This window comes from Anabrus simplex, chromosome 5 (assembly GCF_040414725.1).
Source record: "Anabrus simplex isolate iqAnaSimp1 chromosome 5, ASM4041472v1, whole genome shotgun sequence".
In the NCBI taxonomy this organism is placed as follows: Eukaryota; Metazoa; Arthropoda; class Insecta; order Orthoptera; family Tettigoniidae; genus Anabrus; species Anabrus simplex.
In genome coordinates this window covers 287,578,612-287,597,384 of record NC_090269.1, presented here as the reverse complement: position 1 = coordinate 287,597,384, position 18,773 = coordinate 287,578,612, and the positions used below count along the sequence as shown (strand labels likewise).

The window sequence follows — 18,773 nt, the reverse complement described above, 5'->3', positions numbered from 1 at the left end:
TTTTTAAATACAGTGTTTGTATAGGAACTGGACGGGACCTTTAGATTTTGCCGTTATGTCAAATATGCAGTGAGATGGACAGCAGTCAGTCGTATGAATGTAAATTGAATGAAAAGTCAAGTTGTAAGTTTAACCAAGAGGAAGAGTTTTAACTTTTAATTATTGTGTTGATGGGGTGAAAGTATCTCATGAAAAACAATGTAAATACTTAGGTGTCAATGATCTTCTTTGGGGTAATCGTATTAACGAGGCAGTTGAGAATTCTTACAGATCTCTTCGCATTGTTATAAGAGTATTTAGGAGCTGTAGTAAGGATGTAATGGAGAGGGCGCGTAAGTCTCTGATAAGACTGCATTAAGAGTATGGATCCAGTGTATGGGACCCTCACCAGGAATACTTGATACGAGAACTGGAAGAAATACAAAGGAAAGCAGCACGATTTTTTTCTGGGTGATTTCTGAGAAAGGAGTAGTGTTACCAAAATGTTGTAAACTTTGGGATGAGGAGACTTGGGAGAAAGGAGACAAGATGCTGAGTTGTCAGTGGTGAGTTGGCGTGGAATGACATAAGTAGAAGGGCTTTTAAAAGTATGAAAGATCATAATATAACGATAAACTTGGAATTCAAGAGGACAGATTGGGGCAAATATTCATTTATAGGACGAGGACTAAGGGATTGGAATAAATTATCAAGGTAAATGTTAGATAAATTTCCAAGTTCGTTGAAAATATTTTAGAAATATTCAGGTAAACAATTATTTAAGAAAAATGTAATTATGAGGTAAATCATTGGCAGGGAATCTGCCATCTGGGCTACTGTTCTAAATGCAGATCATTGATTGATTGATTGATTGATTGATTGATTGATTGATTGATTGATTGATTGATTGATTGATTGATTGATTGAGACTACATACCTACACGGTTTCGACTGTATGTTAATTATTAAAATATAAAACATTAATCACAATTAATAATGATACAGTATATAGTTACCTATGCACTATAGAAAAGAACATAAAAATATAAAGACAATACAAACGGAGATTATTTGCATATGGATTGTAGTATGTGAGAAACAAATAAGATAGATTCATAACTGTTCAACACCGTGCAAACTATACTTTAAAGTAGATAGTGTTCTTTGAGTACAGGAAGAACCATTTTATGTTGAGTGTCACTTCAAAGATATATATAATAAATAACTTACCCTTCTGTCTATAATATCACCCTGGAAAATATCGGTGGATCGGAATATCGGAGAGAAGTTTTAAATTTTTTCTATTTATCTCGCACCGACACAGACAGGTCTTAAGGCGACCATGGGATAAGAAAGGTTTAGAACTGGAAGAAAGCGACCGTGGTATGATAGTGGGAAACCACGGGCAACCCTCTCCAGAGCTGCCAACATTGCGGTTCGAACACATTCCCTCCCGAATGGAAACTGACATCTGCGTGACGCAAACAGCGTAGCCACTTGCTCGGTGGACAGAAGTTTAAGATCTAATTGCACACAATGTAAAAAGTACTTAGATAGTGAAATGGAAGTTAACAGTGTTTAAGATTTTTTGTTTTTCGTAGCTACACCTCTTGTGATCTTACCAGCTGTGGATAACAGTGTGTGTGAGTAGATTCTTCTTGTCTTCATTTCGTCCGTTGTGGGTGGAGATGTAGAATTCATAGTAAGATATGACTGAAAGGGATGATTCCCACGAGCTCTCATATTGGGAAAGTGTGTTGACGACCATAGAGCCCTAGCATTTCTAAATTCGGTCAGTGCATATGAGATTTTTGAAATGAAAAATCACGACACTGGCTCGGATTCCACGTAAACTGTAAATCTCATCCCGGAAAGTGCAGTATTAGGTTTTCAATTTCTGGTGAGGTATAGAGTTTAAAAATTCACAAAATTTGATCCAAATTTGTTACAAATTTGTTTGTCTGTGTCGTTCTTGGCCTCACCAATATGATAGCGACCTAGACATGTGCGAAGCTAAAAACGCCATTCCTTTTGTAGCCAGTTCCTATGTCGAATGGTGTGAAATTGTTGCTCATAACGTCACTAGATGTGCATATTTCTGTACGCCGTATTCATCAGTGGTAGAGTATCCACCTTTGCATATTACAGCGTCAGGTTCCAGACCATGCCAAATTTTTGAAGGGCGATAAAATGTCAACTTGACACCCATGTAATACGATACCGGCATGTCAAATATCTCTAGTGCCACATAATATCATATTATACACCCGACAGTCCGGCTCCATGGCTAAATAATTAGCGTGCTGGCCTTTGGTCACAGGGGTCCTGGGTTCGATTCCTGACAGGGTCGGGAATTTTAACCATCATTGGTTAATTTCTCCGGCACGGGGGCTGGGTGTATGTGTCGTTTTCATCATCATTTCATCTTCATCACGACGCGCATGTCGCCTACGGACATCTAATCGTAAGACCTGCACCTGGCGAGCCGAACATGCCCTCAGACACTCCCAGCACTAAACGCCATACGACATTTCATTTATAAACCCGACAAAACTCAGCCACACTTCACTCAAGAGAGTTAAGTTAATCTGCCATTTAGCAGAGTAAAACAGAACATCTAAACTGACGGGCTGGCAGCTTGGATAGCAATAACATTATAAATGCCTTCACACGGTTGATGAGGATAGCCTATATAAAAGGGGAAGGAAAAAACAGTGTTAACAGCCATATATTTGCACTTTTTGATTTTTGTAAATGATATTAAAATAGCTCATCGTAGGCTATTTCGGATCCTGCTAGCCACCCTCATTGGAGGACGGATGATTTATTTATTTCTGTAATAAATCTATCTCTCTATCAATATCTTTATTTAGGTAGATTGGTAGACTGATGTGTAATATATGCCTTCTGGCTCATCAAACAAAGCAACTAAACCACTAAGCTAATCACACCTCCCCACCACCCCCCTGATTTCTCCACAAGATATATTTTACTTTTTGCAGTTCATTTTACGTCGCACCGGCATAGAAAGGTTTTATGGCGACGATGGGATTAGAAAGGGCTAGGAGTGGGAAAGATGTATTAAGGTACAGCCCCAGCAATTGTCTGGTGGGAAACAAAGGAAAACCATTCTCTGCGATGCTGACGGTGAGGTTTTAACCCACAATCTCCCGATGTCAGCTCACACATACATGACTTAAAACCGCGTAGCCAACTCGCTTAGTCTTAAGACATTAATTGTCCATCGCTAACCTTTCCTTCATCGCCTGTTTCGTTCATGACCATTTAATATGGCGTTTAGATTTTAGTCCAGATGGTCTATAGGCCTACCAATACAATCTAATAACAACCATAATGCAATTGCCTTTACGTCCAACTAACTACTTTTGATGATTTTCGGAGGCGCCAAGGTGCCGGAATTTTGTCCCGCAGGAGTTCTTTCTACCGACAAAAGACCGACGTGTCTGAGCACTTTCAAATACCACCGGACTGGGCCAGGCTCGAACATGCCCAGTTAGGGTCAAAAGAGCAGCGCCTCAACTGTCTAACCAATACTATTTGATATGTAGAAAGGTTAGTGACAAGTATATAAACAAACGGCGAACGTACATCTTTGATTCTTCAAATATAGCACAGATCGTATCTTGGCCTGTTTAGTTTAAAATTATTTCTATTAATTAATTAAAAAGAATGTTCACACTTTCTCCTACTACAATGATCTGTATAAATGATATTACTCAGAAACTATATTTCTCATCCAATCTTTTCATTATTGGAGATATACTGTATATCAGCGAGCGTGTTCATGGCCCCTGTTCTCTCATGGGGGAGGGCATATGTAGGGTGGCCTTTGAGGGGGAGGAGGTGGGCGTGGACAGGATTGGGCGGGGTCGCTCTTCCTATTGTAGCAAATTAGGGGACGTTATTTGCAAAATAAATGGTTGAAAATTACATTTCCTCTATCCAAACAATGCTTCTGTGACCCGAAGGTTAAAATGATTTGCTCAGGAAGCCATTCATAAAATGGTTCAAATAACTACATTTTTCCTATTTCATAAAAAATATACACATTTGTTGTTGCTGTTCCTTAAATTGTTTGTAAAATTAACGGTTTAAGATTTTATCTTCCCTACCGATCCCTACCACGCAAAAAAATGGAAACGAATGTTTCGAACCGATATTGTAAAACATTTGCTACAAACGTAATTTGAATGATTGTTCAAAGCATGTCCGCCTCTGTGGTGTAGTGGTTAGCGTGATTAGCTGCCACCCCTGGAGGCCCGGGTTCGATTCCCGGCTCTGCCACGAAATTTGAAAAGAGGTACGAGGGCTGGAACGGGGTCCACTCAGTCTCGGGAGGTCAACTGAGTAGAGGTGGGTTCGATTCCCACCTCAGCCATCCTGGAAGTGGTTTTCCGTGGTTTCCCACTTCTACTCCAGGCGAATGCCGGGATGGTACCTAACTTAAGGCCACGGCCGCTTCCTTCCCTCTTCCTTGTCTATCCCTTCCAATCTTCCCATCCCTCCACAAGGCCCCTGTTCAGCATAGCAGGTGAGGCCGCCTGGGCGAGGTACTGGTCATCCTCCCCAGTTGTATCCCCCGACCAAGAGTCTGAAGCTCCAGGACACTGCCCTTGAGGCGGTAGAGGTGGGATCCCTCGCTAAGTCCGAGGGAAAAACCGAACCTGGAGGGTAAACAGATGATGATGATGATGATGACGATGTTCAAAGCATTAAAACAAACACAGACTTTCCTTTACGTTTAAGAATATTTAATGATTTTACTTGCTTTAGAATGAACTGACTTTTAATCCTAGTATCTTACTACTTTGATGTTTTTCTGGAGAGACAAAATACTTACCATCCTTAGTGATTCTTTACCAACAGTAAAACTCATTGAAAATGCATCATCCTCAAATACATTAACCCAAGACATATTGCAGACTTACAATACTGTGAAAAATAAAGGACAGCAAGTTACCATACTGTGGATTCCCTCACATAAAGGAATAAAAGGCAATGAACAAGCTGACATATGAGCTAAGGAAGCAACTCATCTTCCTGTACATGATCCAAACTTTCTAATTCCCCACACCGATGTTGCTCATTCTCTTACTGCAAAGATCCGAAAATAATGGTTAACTGAGTGGACACGGGAACAACCCACAAGACTCCACGATACCAGGCGTGGATCTACAGATAAATTTGATGTTTCATTCTTTCAGCGTCGAGAACAAGTGCTCATTACTAGAATACGTATACGCCATAGCAAACTGAGACATGCACATATCTTCTCTAAGAAACCTCCACCAATATGTGACTCCTGTAAAAAAAAAAAAAAAAAAAAAAAAGAAAAAGAAAGACTGTTGACCACATTTTACTAGAATGCCATCTGTACGATCAGCAAAGACAATTGGGTAATTTAAGCCAAAATAATAGTGTATGTGACATCTTCAACAAAGGTACTCAGTGTAAACAAATCATTAAGACTTTTAGACAAACAAATCTATTCAATGACATGTAATCACTATCTGATCAATATGTACTGTTGTTAATTTTTGCAACTGTAAATCTATGTAATAGCCTAATCCTATATGTATAATTATGAATGTCGCGATATGACTTTCCAAGTTAAAGAGACAATAAATAAACTTTTAAAAATATATATTTCCGGAGCACAAGTCTTCTGGTATTGGCCCAAACTATGATGAATTCTAATGCTGCAGATGGCACACATACCCAGGCCCCAAGCCACTGGAATTAAACAATGAAGGTTAAAATCCCCAACGCGGCCGGGAATCGAACCCCGTACCTTCAGCACCGAAGGCCAACATGCTAACCATTTAGCCATGCAGCCAGACGCCTCCTTGGTGAACTAATATCGAAACGTATGAGAAACGCCAGTAGGCTGATGCCATTCCTTATTTAGCCAGTCCCTTTAATGAAAGGAGTGAAAGTGTCGCTCATAGCATCTATTGGTGCTTGCATTTTAGTGGGCTTGGCAGATTGACAAGTAATATAAACTGTCTTGAGGAGAAAAACAACGGGAAACTACGTCACTCATTTCCCTAGTACACTTTTTAAGCGACGCGTGGACCATAGCGGAAGTGATGGAGGTCCAACCAACCTTTGAAATGAGGATTCAACACCCATTCTAATATTTGCTAATGGGATAAGATGTGAATCAGTACGAGGAGCCAAAATATTAAATATATAAATTACACGAGTGTCTTCCTGAGTTTTAATGTTGAAAACATTTCTTACCCGACAAAGTAGGGGTGGGTCACCATACCACGAAAAACTTAAAATTAAGCAATTTCCTCAATTGTGCCGAAAATTGAAGAGCTAAATAGCCCGGAGATATTTCAAATTGTGAGTCTTGGATAGCTCTATTAAAATGAAAAACAAATTTAGAAAATCACTTCTGATCTAAATGCAGTTCCGGAAGAACAGCCTAAAATCGCTTGTTTCTTTACTGGTTTTCTTTTTAATAAATAATGTTATTGCCCTTAATCCCACTAACTACTTTTACGATTTTCGGAGACGCCGAGGTGTCGGAATTTTGTCCCGCAGGATTTCTTTTACGTGCAAGTAAATCTACCGACACGAGGTTGATGTATTTGAGCACCTTCAAATACCACCGGACTGAGCCGGAATCGAACCTGCCAAGTTAGGGTCTGTTTTCTTTTTGATTCAATTCCCAGCCAAATTAATTTATATAGTTCTTTCTATAGTGTGGTCCTTGGTTCAATAACCTCAGACACTGCTGTGATTTTTGAAAAATCTCCACACCAAATGTAGTAATAAGGGCATAACTGAAAGTCTGCATTGACTCACATTAGCGCTCGTAGTGAAGCTTTAGGCCGCGTGCACACCGAGCGCGCTTCGCATAGTGTGTCGCGTGTAGCGTGAAGCGGTATGCATAGCGCATGGCGTGCTTGCTGTTCACACCGAAATCTCTACGCCGTGCAGTCAGCTTAGTTTGGCGCGAGGCGTTTTGGTGGTTACATACTAAAATATGCCGTTATCTAAGTTCGCTAAAAAAAATGTTATTGATGGAAAACAGTTACAGTTACTTAAAACTGAAAATTAGAAAGAAGAATCGTAAGTGGGTTCATGAATTTAATGAAGTACGAAATACTTTCGGAGAATTCTACCATTTGTACAGGGATGCAAGACTTCACCCCGATAAATTTTATGACTACTTAAGAATGACAAAAAATACCTTTGACATGCTCTTGGAGAAGTTGGAAAATCATCTTGGTGGACCTGGTACTAACTACAGACAGAAGATATCGCCCGAACAGCGGCTAGTTTTAACAGTGAGGTACGTAAAATAATAATAATAATAATAATAATAATAATAATAATAATAATAATAATAATAATAATAATGAAAAGTGGATTCACAGCGTAGATGTTAAAAACAAATTATATTATTATAATTATTATTGAAGGAGATACAAGAGATACAGAAATAATCCACAGCACTTAACACTTTACTTAAACAGATAGAAAAGTAGCACAGAAAAAATAAAACTTTAAGGCAAAGAATCTTGATGAGTAAATAATGAACATATGGGTTGATTAGATGCTTCAGGTGGTACTATAAAACTCATTTCAACTGAAGTATTCTGTCCTTCGTTATCTTCAATCTCATTGACAACAAGTTCATGTATCTTAAGTCTCAAACGACGTTTTCGCCACAGAGGCAGTGTTCTGATGTCCGGCAACAAACTCTTAAGAAATAGCAAATCAGCATCTTCTTCCCGTTCCGATTCTTTAAATAAAAAAATCCAATTTTCTTTTTTCAACAGCCAGTATTTCTTCTTCTTGTGTTTTCTTTTGTTTTTTAACACGCGAAGACGAACATGAAGAGTTGCTTCGTGGTGTGGACTCTTCACTTTGTGGTAACGGTGACTGTATTATTTCATGTTCAGTAGAGTCTTCGAATATTCCTTCCTGGCTTCTGTCAGGTTCAGATCCTTCTTGTAGACTTGATTCGACCTTGTCAGAAGTCGAAACATCTTTAATGAATAGCATCGCGTCAAAATATTGCCACGATGACCCCTTAGGTGCATCATCGGCTCCTGCTCCAGATCTCGGATGATTCAGTTTCTTACACTCACGTTGGAAGTTATCCCTCAGATATTTCCATTTGGCTTTCACGGTTTTAACTGAAATATAAACAAAAAATAGACCTGAATGAGAAAATAAGTAGTTTGTACTGGCTTCTCAAAATATACAGTATTTATGAAAGAAGTGACTTACAGATTTAACTAACTTTCTTATTTATTACAAAGATTTTACACAACTATTTATAATTAAATGAACCTATTTGCTATTTCTTTCAGATATCTTGCAACTGGAGAGTCATTTCATTCTTTGGCGCTTCACTTTCGATTGGGCGTGTCGACAGTTTCTCAAATTATTAAACAGACTTGCATAGTAATATGGAATGTTCTACGGGCGACATACCTCCCAGCCCCTACAACTGAAATGTGGCGACAAGTGGCAGAAAAGTATTGGGAGAAATGGAATTTTCCCAATTGTCTAGGAGCGCTGGACGGCAAACACATTGAAATTAAATGTCCGGCCAAATCCGGCTCTTTATATTATAATTATAAACAGTACTTTTCAATATTGTTACAAGCTCTTGTTGATGCTGATTGCAAGTTGTTGGCTGTTGATATTGGGGCAGTTGGACGTCAAAGTGATGGAGGAAATTTTAGAACTACCTCTTTATACAAATTATTGGAAAATAACACACTAAATGTTCCACCAGCACGAGAACTACCACAAACACAGGATATAGCTCCTTTTGTCATTGTTGGTGATGAAGCATACCCACTTCTGCAGTACTTGATGAGACCATATCCCAAAAGAATTTTAGACAATCGGAAACGTATTTATAATTATCGACTGTCAAGGGCAAGGAGAAGTGTAGAATGTGCCTTTGGTGTTATGTGCAGTAAGTGGCGGATTTTACTGAAAGCAATAGAAACTGATGTTTCCAATGCAAGTAATATTGTGAAAGCTATTTGCGTCCTTCACAACTTTATTTTAATCCACGAACCTTTCCAGGCGGAAGATGATGAGAACCTGATTGCTCAGCTTGGTAATTCATTACGGACTAACACACCAACACAGTGTCGTTTCTCGGACAGGGCTAAAAACATCCGAGATACTTTCTGCGATTTCTTTAATGGCACTGGATCTGTAGCTTGGCAGAATAATTACATTTAGCATATACATGTCACTACCGTAACCAAAGTGGAGTAAATTTATGACAAATTTAATCGTTCATAAATATAAATATTTACTTCCAAGCCCACTACTAGCCTGCGGAGCGATATAATTCCTCATGTTACCACCTTCCGTTGGTAAAATTATAAACGATATGACAGAGTCTGGGACATTCTATGCACTCTGTCACAAAGTTACCCATCCTGTCACAATGTTAATCCCAGTATAAAGTGTCAGAATAGAAGCAATATTAATGTGTATACTTACTGTAGTAATGCAATAAAACTTACCATCTTTGCCAACTGTTGTAGATACTTCAGTCCACTTCTTTTGCAAAACAGTTACATTTTTATAGTTTTTGTGTCTTGGGTTCCATATTTCTTCTCTTTGAAACACTGCATGAATAATTTCTTCTTCCATACCTTCAGAACCAGCTAGGTAACGCTAAGCAATTAACCAACACTGCGCGTTGTCTGGCGCTTCGCTTAGCTGTAAGGTAGGCTTACTGCGCAGCGGAGCGCGCGTGGTATGAACACCTGGCCTAGAAACCAAGTACTGGTTATGCTTAGCGTGACGCTTAGCGTTGAGCAACACGCGACACACTATGCGAAGCGCGCCCGGTGTGCACGCGGCCTTAGTGGAACAATGCATTGACTCACATTAGCACTCGTAGTGAAGCTTAAGTGAAACAATGCATTGACTCACATTAGCGCTCGTAGTGAAGCTTAAGTGAAACAATGCATTGACTCACATTAGCACTCGTAGTGAAGCTTAAGTGAAACAATGCATTGACTCACATTAGCACTCGTAGTGAAGCTTAAGTGAAACAATGCATTGACTCACATTAGCGCTCATAGTGAAGCTTAAGTGGAACAATGCATTGACTCACATTACCACTCGTAGTGAAGCTTAAGTGAAACAATGCATTGACTCACATTAGCGCTCGTAGTGAAGCTTAAGTGAAACAATGCATTGACTCACATTAGCGCTCGTAGTGGTAGAAAGAGGCAAACTGATAATCTAAGCGACCGGATAACGATGGTTAAGGAAAGGATTGTAATTTTAAGGAATAAAGGAAGAATATTTTCTCATACTTTGTTATAACATTTAATTTACCTAAACATCGTAACTCATATCCCTAGGATGTTTTCAACATTGAGTTGCTTGCCTGAAAGGCTAGAAGTGTGGATTTTTATTAGTAGTTAATTTTAATTAATTTCGTGTGGCTATTTCTAGCCGAGTGCAGCCCTTGTAAGGCAGACCCTCAATTGAGGGCGAGCGGCATTTGCCATGTGTAGGTAGCTGCGTGTTCTTGTGGTGCAGGATAGTGTTGTGTGTTGTGTGTGAGTTGCAGAGATGTTGGGGACAGCCATTGGAATTAACTAATGAAGGTTAAAATCCCCGACCCGGCCGGGAATCGAACCCGTGACCCTCTAAACCAAAGGCCAGTACGCTGACCATTCAGATAACGAGTCGGACTTTATTAGTAGTTTTACTCACCGATTGGTATAAAGCTAGTGGAAGTTTGCTTAGGACCGTAAAATGAAATGGCGAATGGCTTTTAGTGCCGGGAGTGGCTGAGACATGTTCGTCTCGCCCAGATACATGTCTTTCGATTTGACACCCCTAGGCGACCTGCGCGTCATGATGAGGATAAAATGATGATGACGACGACACATACACCCTTCCCTCATGCCAGAAAAATTAACCAATGTTGGTTAAAATTCCCGACCCTGCCGAGAATAGAACCCGGGATCCCCGTGATCAAAAGCCAGCACGCTAACCATTTAGTCATGGAGCCTGACTGTTCACGACCGTACAAAGACTCAATGGAAAAAGATTTGTTCTCGAACTCGCTCAGTAGCATCCCGATTAGACGCAGTTAGATTTCAATTTTTTTTTTGCAATGGCTTTACATCGCACCGACACAGGTCGTATGGCGACGATGGGGTAGAAATGCCTAGGAGTGGGAAGGAAGCGGCCGTGGCCTTAATTAAGGTACAGCCCCAGTATTTGCCTTGTGTGAAAATGGGAAACCACGGAAAACTATCTTCAGGCCTGCCGACAGTGAGGTTGGAACCCGCTTTCTCCCTAATGCAAGTTCACAGCTGCGCGCCCCTAACCGCACGGCCACTTGTTCGGTGGAGTTATATGTCATGTAGTCACGAATGTTAAGTCTCGCTTAAAGAGTCGAATAAGAATGGACTCAGCACTCTCCTTCTGTGGCTCAGTGGTAGACTGCCTGCACCTGGATCACAAGATGAACAAAGCAGAGGTCGTCGGATTTTTGAAGTGAAAACTCCTGTTCGACACTCCACGCCATACGATGTCGATAAGTAAAATGTCTCTGGTGTTTGATGGATTATTATTATTATTATTATTATTTTGCTATTTGCTTTACGTTGCCCCGACACAGGTGTTATGGCGACGATGGGACAGGAAAGGCCTAGGAATGGGAAGGAAGCGGCCGTGGCCGTAACTACGGTACTGCCCGAGCATGTTCTTGCTGTGAAAATAGAAAAACCACGGAAAACCATTTTCAGGGCTGCCGACAGTGGGGTTCGAACCCACCATCTCATGGATGCTAGCTCAGAGCTGCGCGCTCCTTACCGCACGGCTAACTCGCCCGGTGATAGATATACACCAGAAAAATGTAATAATTAAAACCCAGCCATGGATCGTTCAAGAGAGATCTGGTTTACACTGTCATCCGAAAGAGTAAAAAAAGGGAATGTCGAATTTGACACGAAGGCAGCCTGATGCGTTAAATTACAATGTCTGCACATGGTAGTTGAGGTCATACGATTTTTATTAGCACTATGTCATCATCATCATCTGTTTACCCTCCAGGTTCGGTTTTTCCCTCGGACTCAGCGAGGGATCCCACCTCTACCGCCTCAAGGGCAGTGTCCTGGAGCTTCAGACTCTTGGTCGGGGGATACAACTGGGGAGAATGACCAGTACCTCGCCCAGGCGGCCTCACCTGCTATGCTGAACAGGGGCCTTGTGGAGGGATGGGAAGATCGGATGGGATAGGCAAGGAAGAGGGAAGGAAGCGGCCGTGGCCTTAAGTTAGGTACCATCCCGGCATTCGCCTGGAGGAGAAGTGGGAAACCACGGAAAACTACTTCGAGGATGGCTGAGGTGGGAATCGAACCCACCTCTACTCAGTTGACCTCCCGAGGCTGAGTGGACCCCGTGCCAGCCCTCGTACCACTTTTCAAATTTCGTGGCAGAGCCGGTAATCGAACCCGGACCTCCGGGGGTGGCAGCTAATCACGCTAACCACTACACCACAGAGGCGGTCATTAGCACTATGTACCACAATAAAAGAATAAAACTGGTCTGTTTGACATATAAAAGTAATTTATCCTGGCTTTCCCATTTCAGTTCCAGACGAACGTATATGTGATGTATAGGCTACTAGTTCTTCTTTGTCAAACCTAGCCTAAACTATTTCAAACACACACAGTAATACGCTACACGCTCTGCAAAGAAACATGTTATCCTGTCGATTAGCAAATGCTAAATACGATAATCTTTCATGAGGATATTCAAGCCTCTTACAATAGACAAAGAATAAACAACAACAACAACAACAAAAGCAACAAACGTTTTAAATATATATTATTTGTTATACTTTAGTTTGGGAGACGTGGCCATATTGTCTTAAGCAGTCGCTTCAAATCATCTTGACGTTCTGATAAACTGACAAAATTACACCGAATAGGCCTGTTCTTGCATATGGTACTGAGAATAAACACATTCAGTGAACAATCGTTAATATGTCACATTTTTCGGGCTCTTGAATTCTTTCTTAAGAAGTTATTTAAAAATATCCAATTAAGATTTAGAACCTAAATAATAATAATAATAATAATAATAATAATAATAATAATAATAATAATAATAATAATAATAATAGGCAGAGTGGCTCGAATGGCTGAGGCGCTGGCCTTCTGACCCTAACTTGGCACGTTCGATCCTTGCTCAGTCCGGTAGTATTTGAAGGTGCTCAGATACGTCCACCACATATCGGTAGATTTACTGGCACATAAAAAAACTCTTACGGGACTAAATTCCGGCATCTCGACGTCTCTGAAAACCGTGAAAATGGTTAGTGGGAAGTAAATCCATTATTATTATTATTATTATTATTATTATTATTATTATTATTATTATTATTATTATTATTATTATTATTATTATTATTATTAAATACTATTTTTAAGACGGCCAATGCTGCAAAATGTTCTGAATTTTAACTTTAATGTTTTTGTATGAAGGGCAATTTAAAGATACAAAATAATTAACTAAATAAATAATTAAATAATAATGATAATAGTAATAATTTCGTGTGGATATTTCAAGCCGAGTGCAGCCCTTGTAAGGCAGACCCTCCGATGAAGGTGGGCGTCATCTGCCATGTGTAGGTAACTGGGTGTTATTGTGGTGGAGGATAGTGTTATGTGTGGTGTGTGAGTTGCAGGGATGTTGGAGACAGCACAAATCCCCAGTCCCCGAGCCATTGGATTTAACCAATGAAATCCCCGACCAGGCCGGGAATCGTACCCGGGACCCTCTGAACCGAAGGCCAGTACGCTGACCATTAAGCCAACGTGTCGGACAATAATAATGATAATAATGATAATAATAATAATAATAATGATGATAATAATAATAACTTAGGATAATATATGGTTCGGCTCTGTCGCGTAGTGGTTATCCTCATTAGCTGCCACCCCAGAAGGTCCGGGTTCGATCCCCGGCTCTGCCACGAAATTTGAAAAGCGGTAGAAGGGCTGGAACGGGGTCCACTCAGCCTCGGGAGGTCACCTGAGTAAGGATGGGCTCGATTCCCACCTCAGCCGTCCTCCAAGTGGTTTTCCGTGGTTTCCAACTTCTACTCGAGGCAAATGCCGGGTTGATACCTAACTTAAGGCCACGGCCGCTTCCTTCGCTCTTCCTTGTCTATCCCTTCCAAACTTCTCACCCTCCCACAACGCCCCTATTCAGCATAGCAGGTGAGGCCGCCTGGGCGAGGTACTGGTCATCCTCCCCAGTTATAAGCCTCACCCAATGTCTCACGCTCCAGGACACTGCACTTGAGGCGGTATCAATCAATCAGTCAATACTGATCTGCATTTAGGGCAGTCGCCCAGGTGGCAGATTCCCTATCTGTTGCACCCTAGCCTTTTCCTAAATGATTTCAAAGAAATTGGAAATTTGTTGAACATCTCCCTTGGTAAGTTATTCCAATCCCTAACTCCCCTTCCTATAAATGAATATTTGCCCCAGTTTGTCCTCTTGAATTCCAACTTTATCTTCATATTGTGATCTTTCCTACTTTTATAGACGCCATTCAAACCTATTCGTCTACTAATGTCATTCCACGCCATATCTCCGCTGACAGCTCGGAACATACCACTTAGTCGAGCAGCTCTTCTTCTTTCTCTCAATTCTTCCCAACCCAAACATTGCAACATTTTTGTAACGCTACTCTTTTGTCGGAAATCACCCAGAACAAATCGAGCTGTTTTTCTTTGGATTTTTCCAGTTCTTGAATCAGGTAATCCTGGTGAGGGTCCCATACACTGGAACCATACTCTAGTTGGGGTCTTACCAGAGACTTATATGCACTCTCCTTTACATCCTTGCTACAACCCCTAAACACCCTCATAACCGGTAGAGGTGGGATACCCTCGCTGAGTCCGAGGGAAAAACAAACCCTGGATGGCAAACAGATTAAGAAAGAAGGAAGGAAAGAAAGAAAGAAAGAAATAAAGAAAGAAAAAGAAGGAAAGATAGTGTTTGGATGGCATTTAATGTGATGCCATTTAGGCTACATGTGAGGCAATTTTAACAATCTGGTCTCCTTTACCAGATGACAAAAAAGTCGTAGATCTATTGGATGACTATTGCTAATAAGTAGTTCTGTACGACAAACAACGAATTTATGACCAGAAATCTTTTACTGGTCCACATCGTACGGCAAAGGGTGCCGAATGGGACTGTTTAGACGCTTCAAAAATCCAAGTGTGTCTTCCGGGTTTGACTTCGTAGTTTTGGGCTCTATTCTTCAACTTTTAACATGTCCTGAGAGACGAACTATGTTACTGTGTCAAAATTAGAACTTGTTCATTAATACGTACAAGATATTTCCAAAGTTGTAAAGTCAGATGAGAGATGAGGAATAAATAATACGGTATATATATTTACAATTTACATGTTGCATTGATAAGAAATAATAAAATGTGTGTACATCATAATAGGTAGTACGCCGTACTTATCAAACTCCCGTTACGACAGGAAAATCTGCTGACTCCATTTGATACGCTCAACAAAACATTCTGTCGTGATCATCTGAAATAGTGAAATCAGTCAATTGCAACACTGAAGAATAGTGATCTACCTCCTCTCATGTTATCGTCACTTTTAACTACATACAGTCAACTGTTCAGTGTGTATGGTTCCTGTTTGAAGAAGAATTGGAAACTGGCGTAATATATACTGTATGTTCGCTGTAAATGGCGGAAGTAACTAATAAGTAACTATTGAATTACAACTTTATTTGTTCACGAAAATACGGAAGTTGATTCTGGATATTTGTCACTTCTTATATTAACAGGCTATCGTTCATTGTAGTATTGTCTTAAATTATTTCCGTAATTCGTACCTAGATCCCAAAATATTGTTTAGTGAAATATTATAGGCCTATTCTTTACCATGTATTGTAAATGAATCGGTTATTTTAGAATCCACGTATGTCCATTTTCGGACATAATAGGTTTATACATATATGTTAACATCATCATCATCATCTGTTTACCCTCCAGGTTCGGCTTTTCCCTCGGACTGAGCGAGGGATCCCACCTCTACCGCCTCAAGGGCAGTGTTCTGGAGCTTCAGACTCTTGGTCGGGGGATACAACTGGGGAGTATGACCAGTACCTCGCCCAGGCGGCCTCACCTGCTATAGTGAACAGGGGCCTAGTAGGGGGATGGGAAGATTGGAAGGGATAGGCAAGGATGAGGGAAGGAAGAGGGAAGGAAGCGGCCGTGGCCTTAAGATAGGTACCATCCCGGCATTTGCCTGGAGGTGAAGTGGGAAACCACGGAAAACCACTTCGAGGATGGCTGAGGTGGGAATCGAACCCGCCTCTACTCAGTTGACCTCCCGAGGCTGAGTGGACCCCGTTCCAGCCCTCGTACCACTTTTCAAATTTCGTGGCAGAGCCGGGAATCGAACCCGGACCTCCGGGGGTGGCAGCTAATCACGCTAACCACTACACCACAGAGGCGGCATATGTTAACATACAGAACGAAAGCATACATATCCACCTCATTATAAAGGTTTTACTGGGGCCTTGGAAATTTCCTCCCGGCCCACTGTCAACAGGTAGGGCATTTCTGAGGAATTTTAATAATATACATAACACGACATTCTCTTAGCGTTATTGTAGCAGGAAATATGTCCCTGAGTAACTAATTTCTAGCCGATTGCAGCTCTTGTAAGGCAGACCCTCCGGTAAGGTTGGGCGGCATCTGCCATGTGTAGGTAACTGCGTGTTATTATGGTGGAGGATAGTGTTATGTGTGGTGTGTGAGTTGCAGGGATGTTAGGAACAGCACAAACATCCAGCCCCCGGGCCATTGGAATTAACCAATGAAGGTTAAAATCCCCGACCCGGCCGGGAATCGAACCCGGGACCCTCTGAACCGAAGATCAGTACGCTGACCATTCAGCCAACGAGTCTGACCCCTGAGGAACTGTAATACTTGACATTGTTTAGACGGACAATGTTGGAAAATGTTCTGAGTTTTTACTTTAATGTTATTTTATGAAGGGAAATTTAAGGTGAAGCATTAAATAACTTTATTTTGGTATATTTTTGTTAGCAAGGGTATATTTATTTGAGAAATCCAGCATATCCAGTAAATTTCAGTCCCCATATCACTCTTTTTTGAAAACTTATATTTTTTCAAAAACATATCAGACACATTACAAAAGGTGTGATAAATAACTGGTATAAAACCCAGACAAATTCCAAGCAGTAGAAGATGCATTTTATGTGATAAATTTCATATTTGAGACCGTGTTGTCGAAAATTCTTAACTTGTGAAAATCTAAATTGCAAATGTCTCACCTTTACAATACTACACATCATGTTTATTAATAAGACTTCATTAAAATATATTAGTGATAAATGTTTCGTCCGTCTTTCGAGACATCTTCAGTCGAACATAAAATAATTTAATGGTATGGTAAAAACATATACAATCAGTAAGTAAAAGGTATATGGATCTTGTTACGCGGCGTATTGGTGTCTTGTCAGCCAGTTAGCTTCAACACTCGATCTGAATTGGACGGCACGAGACGGGCGAGGATGCCCATATTGTCAACAACGTCAGCTATGATCAACTTGTGTTATTCAACAAAAGTCCGCCTTTCTTCAACTCATCACAGGAAGCTACTTGAATGTGGCATTAATCTTGCACTGTTTATGCACACATGTCAATAAGATGTACAAAATATTCACAATGTTGGGATAACGACATGATCAATGCATTTTACATATCCACTCATGTTGTATTACACTGTGCAATTCCACACATGTAGAGATATTTTAACCCGTGCAAGAGTTGAACTTTGTGATTCACATCGTATTCATGTTTTTGTTATTTTATGACTCAAGATTTGACAAGACGCAGCGTCACAACAACCATAGACCTTTTATCTACTGATTTTATTGTGCTTTTACCATATTTTTAAATGATTTAAATGAAGATGTCTCGAAAGAGGGACGAAACATGCATAACTAATATATTTTAATGTAGTCTTATTAATAAAGATGATTTATGGTTTTGTAAAGGTGGAACATTTGTTTTTAAGATTTTCACAAGTTAATTAGAAGCTATAGGCAGTTTTTTTGTTTCCACTTTTCTCAAAACTGGTAGTAGTGGACATGTGTGCTTTCTCCAGTAACCGATTAAAATGTGATTTTTTCCCCAAATTTACGCAAATGTTGTATCTCGACTAATTCTAGTATTAAACAGGTTGAATTGAGACGAAAAGACCTTAACTCACTAAAGAAGCACAATTTTCCTCGAATATAATAATAATAATAATAATAATAATAATAATAATGATGATGATGATGATGATATTAATAATAAGAATAATGGTGTGTTACCTCCATAGAGGCCTGGTGTATGTCTTTCGAACTGCCACCCTAGAGACGACCTTCAAGTCTGTGAGTATGGGGTCCTACCTAAAATGAAGACGGCGCAAATACCCAGCCGTCGAGCCAGAGGAATGAATCAACTGAGGTTAAAATCCTCCATCCAGCCGGGAATGGAACCCAGGAACCAAAGGCCAGCATGCCACCATTTAGTCATGAAGCCGGACAAATTCGTGTTCTCGTTCCAAGCTGGTGCAGCTCTTTCTCAGGCACACCCCGAACGGAGGTGAGCTGTATGTACCATTTTAACCACATACCAACCCTGATGCCATTCTTAAATATCTGGCAGTACAGGGAATCGAACCCG

The 18,773-nt window shown here is 40.5% G+C and overlaps 1 protein-coding gene across 1 annotated transcript; it reads right to left on the bottom strand.

Annotated features, from left to right (window-relative positions):
* Nucleotides 1–7,761: 7,761 nt before the first annotated feature.
* Nucleotides 7,762–9,645, bottom strand: LOC137501046 (transcription factor Adf-1-like). The gene is made up of 2 exons (XM_068227916.1): nucleotides 9,516–9,645; nucleotides 7,762–8,156 (listed from the first exon to the last, which is right to left on the bottom strand). Exons 1-2 carry the CDS (start codon nucleotides 9,643–9,645, stop codon nucleotides 7,762–7,764), a joined length of 525 nt encoding a protein of 174 aa, XP_068084017.1.
* Between the last annotated feature and the right edge of the window lie 9,128 nt (nucleotides 9,646–18,773).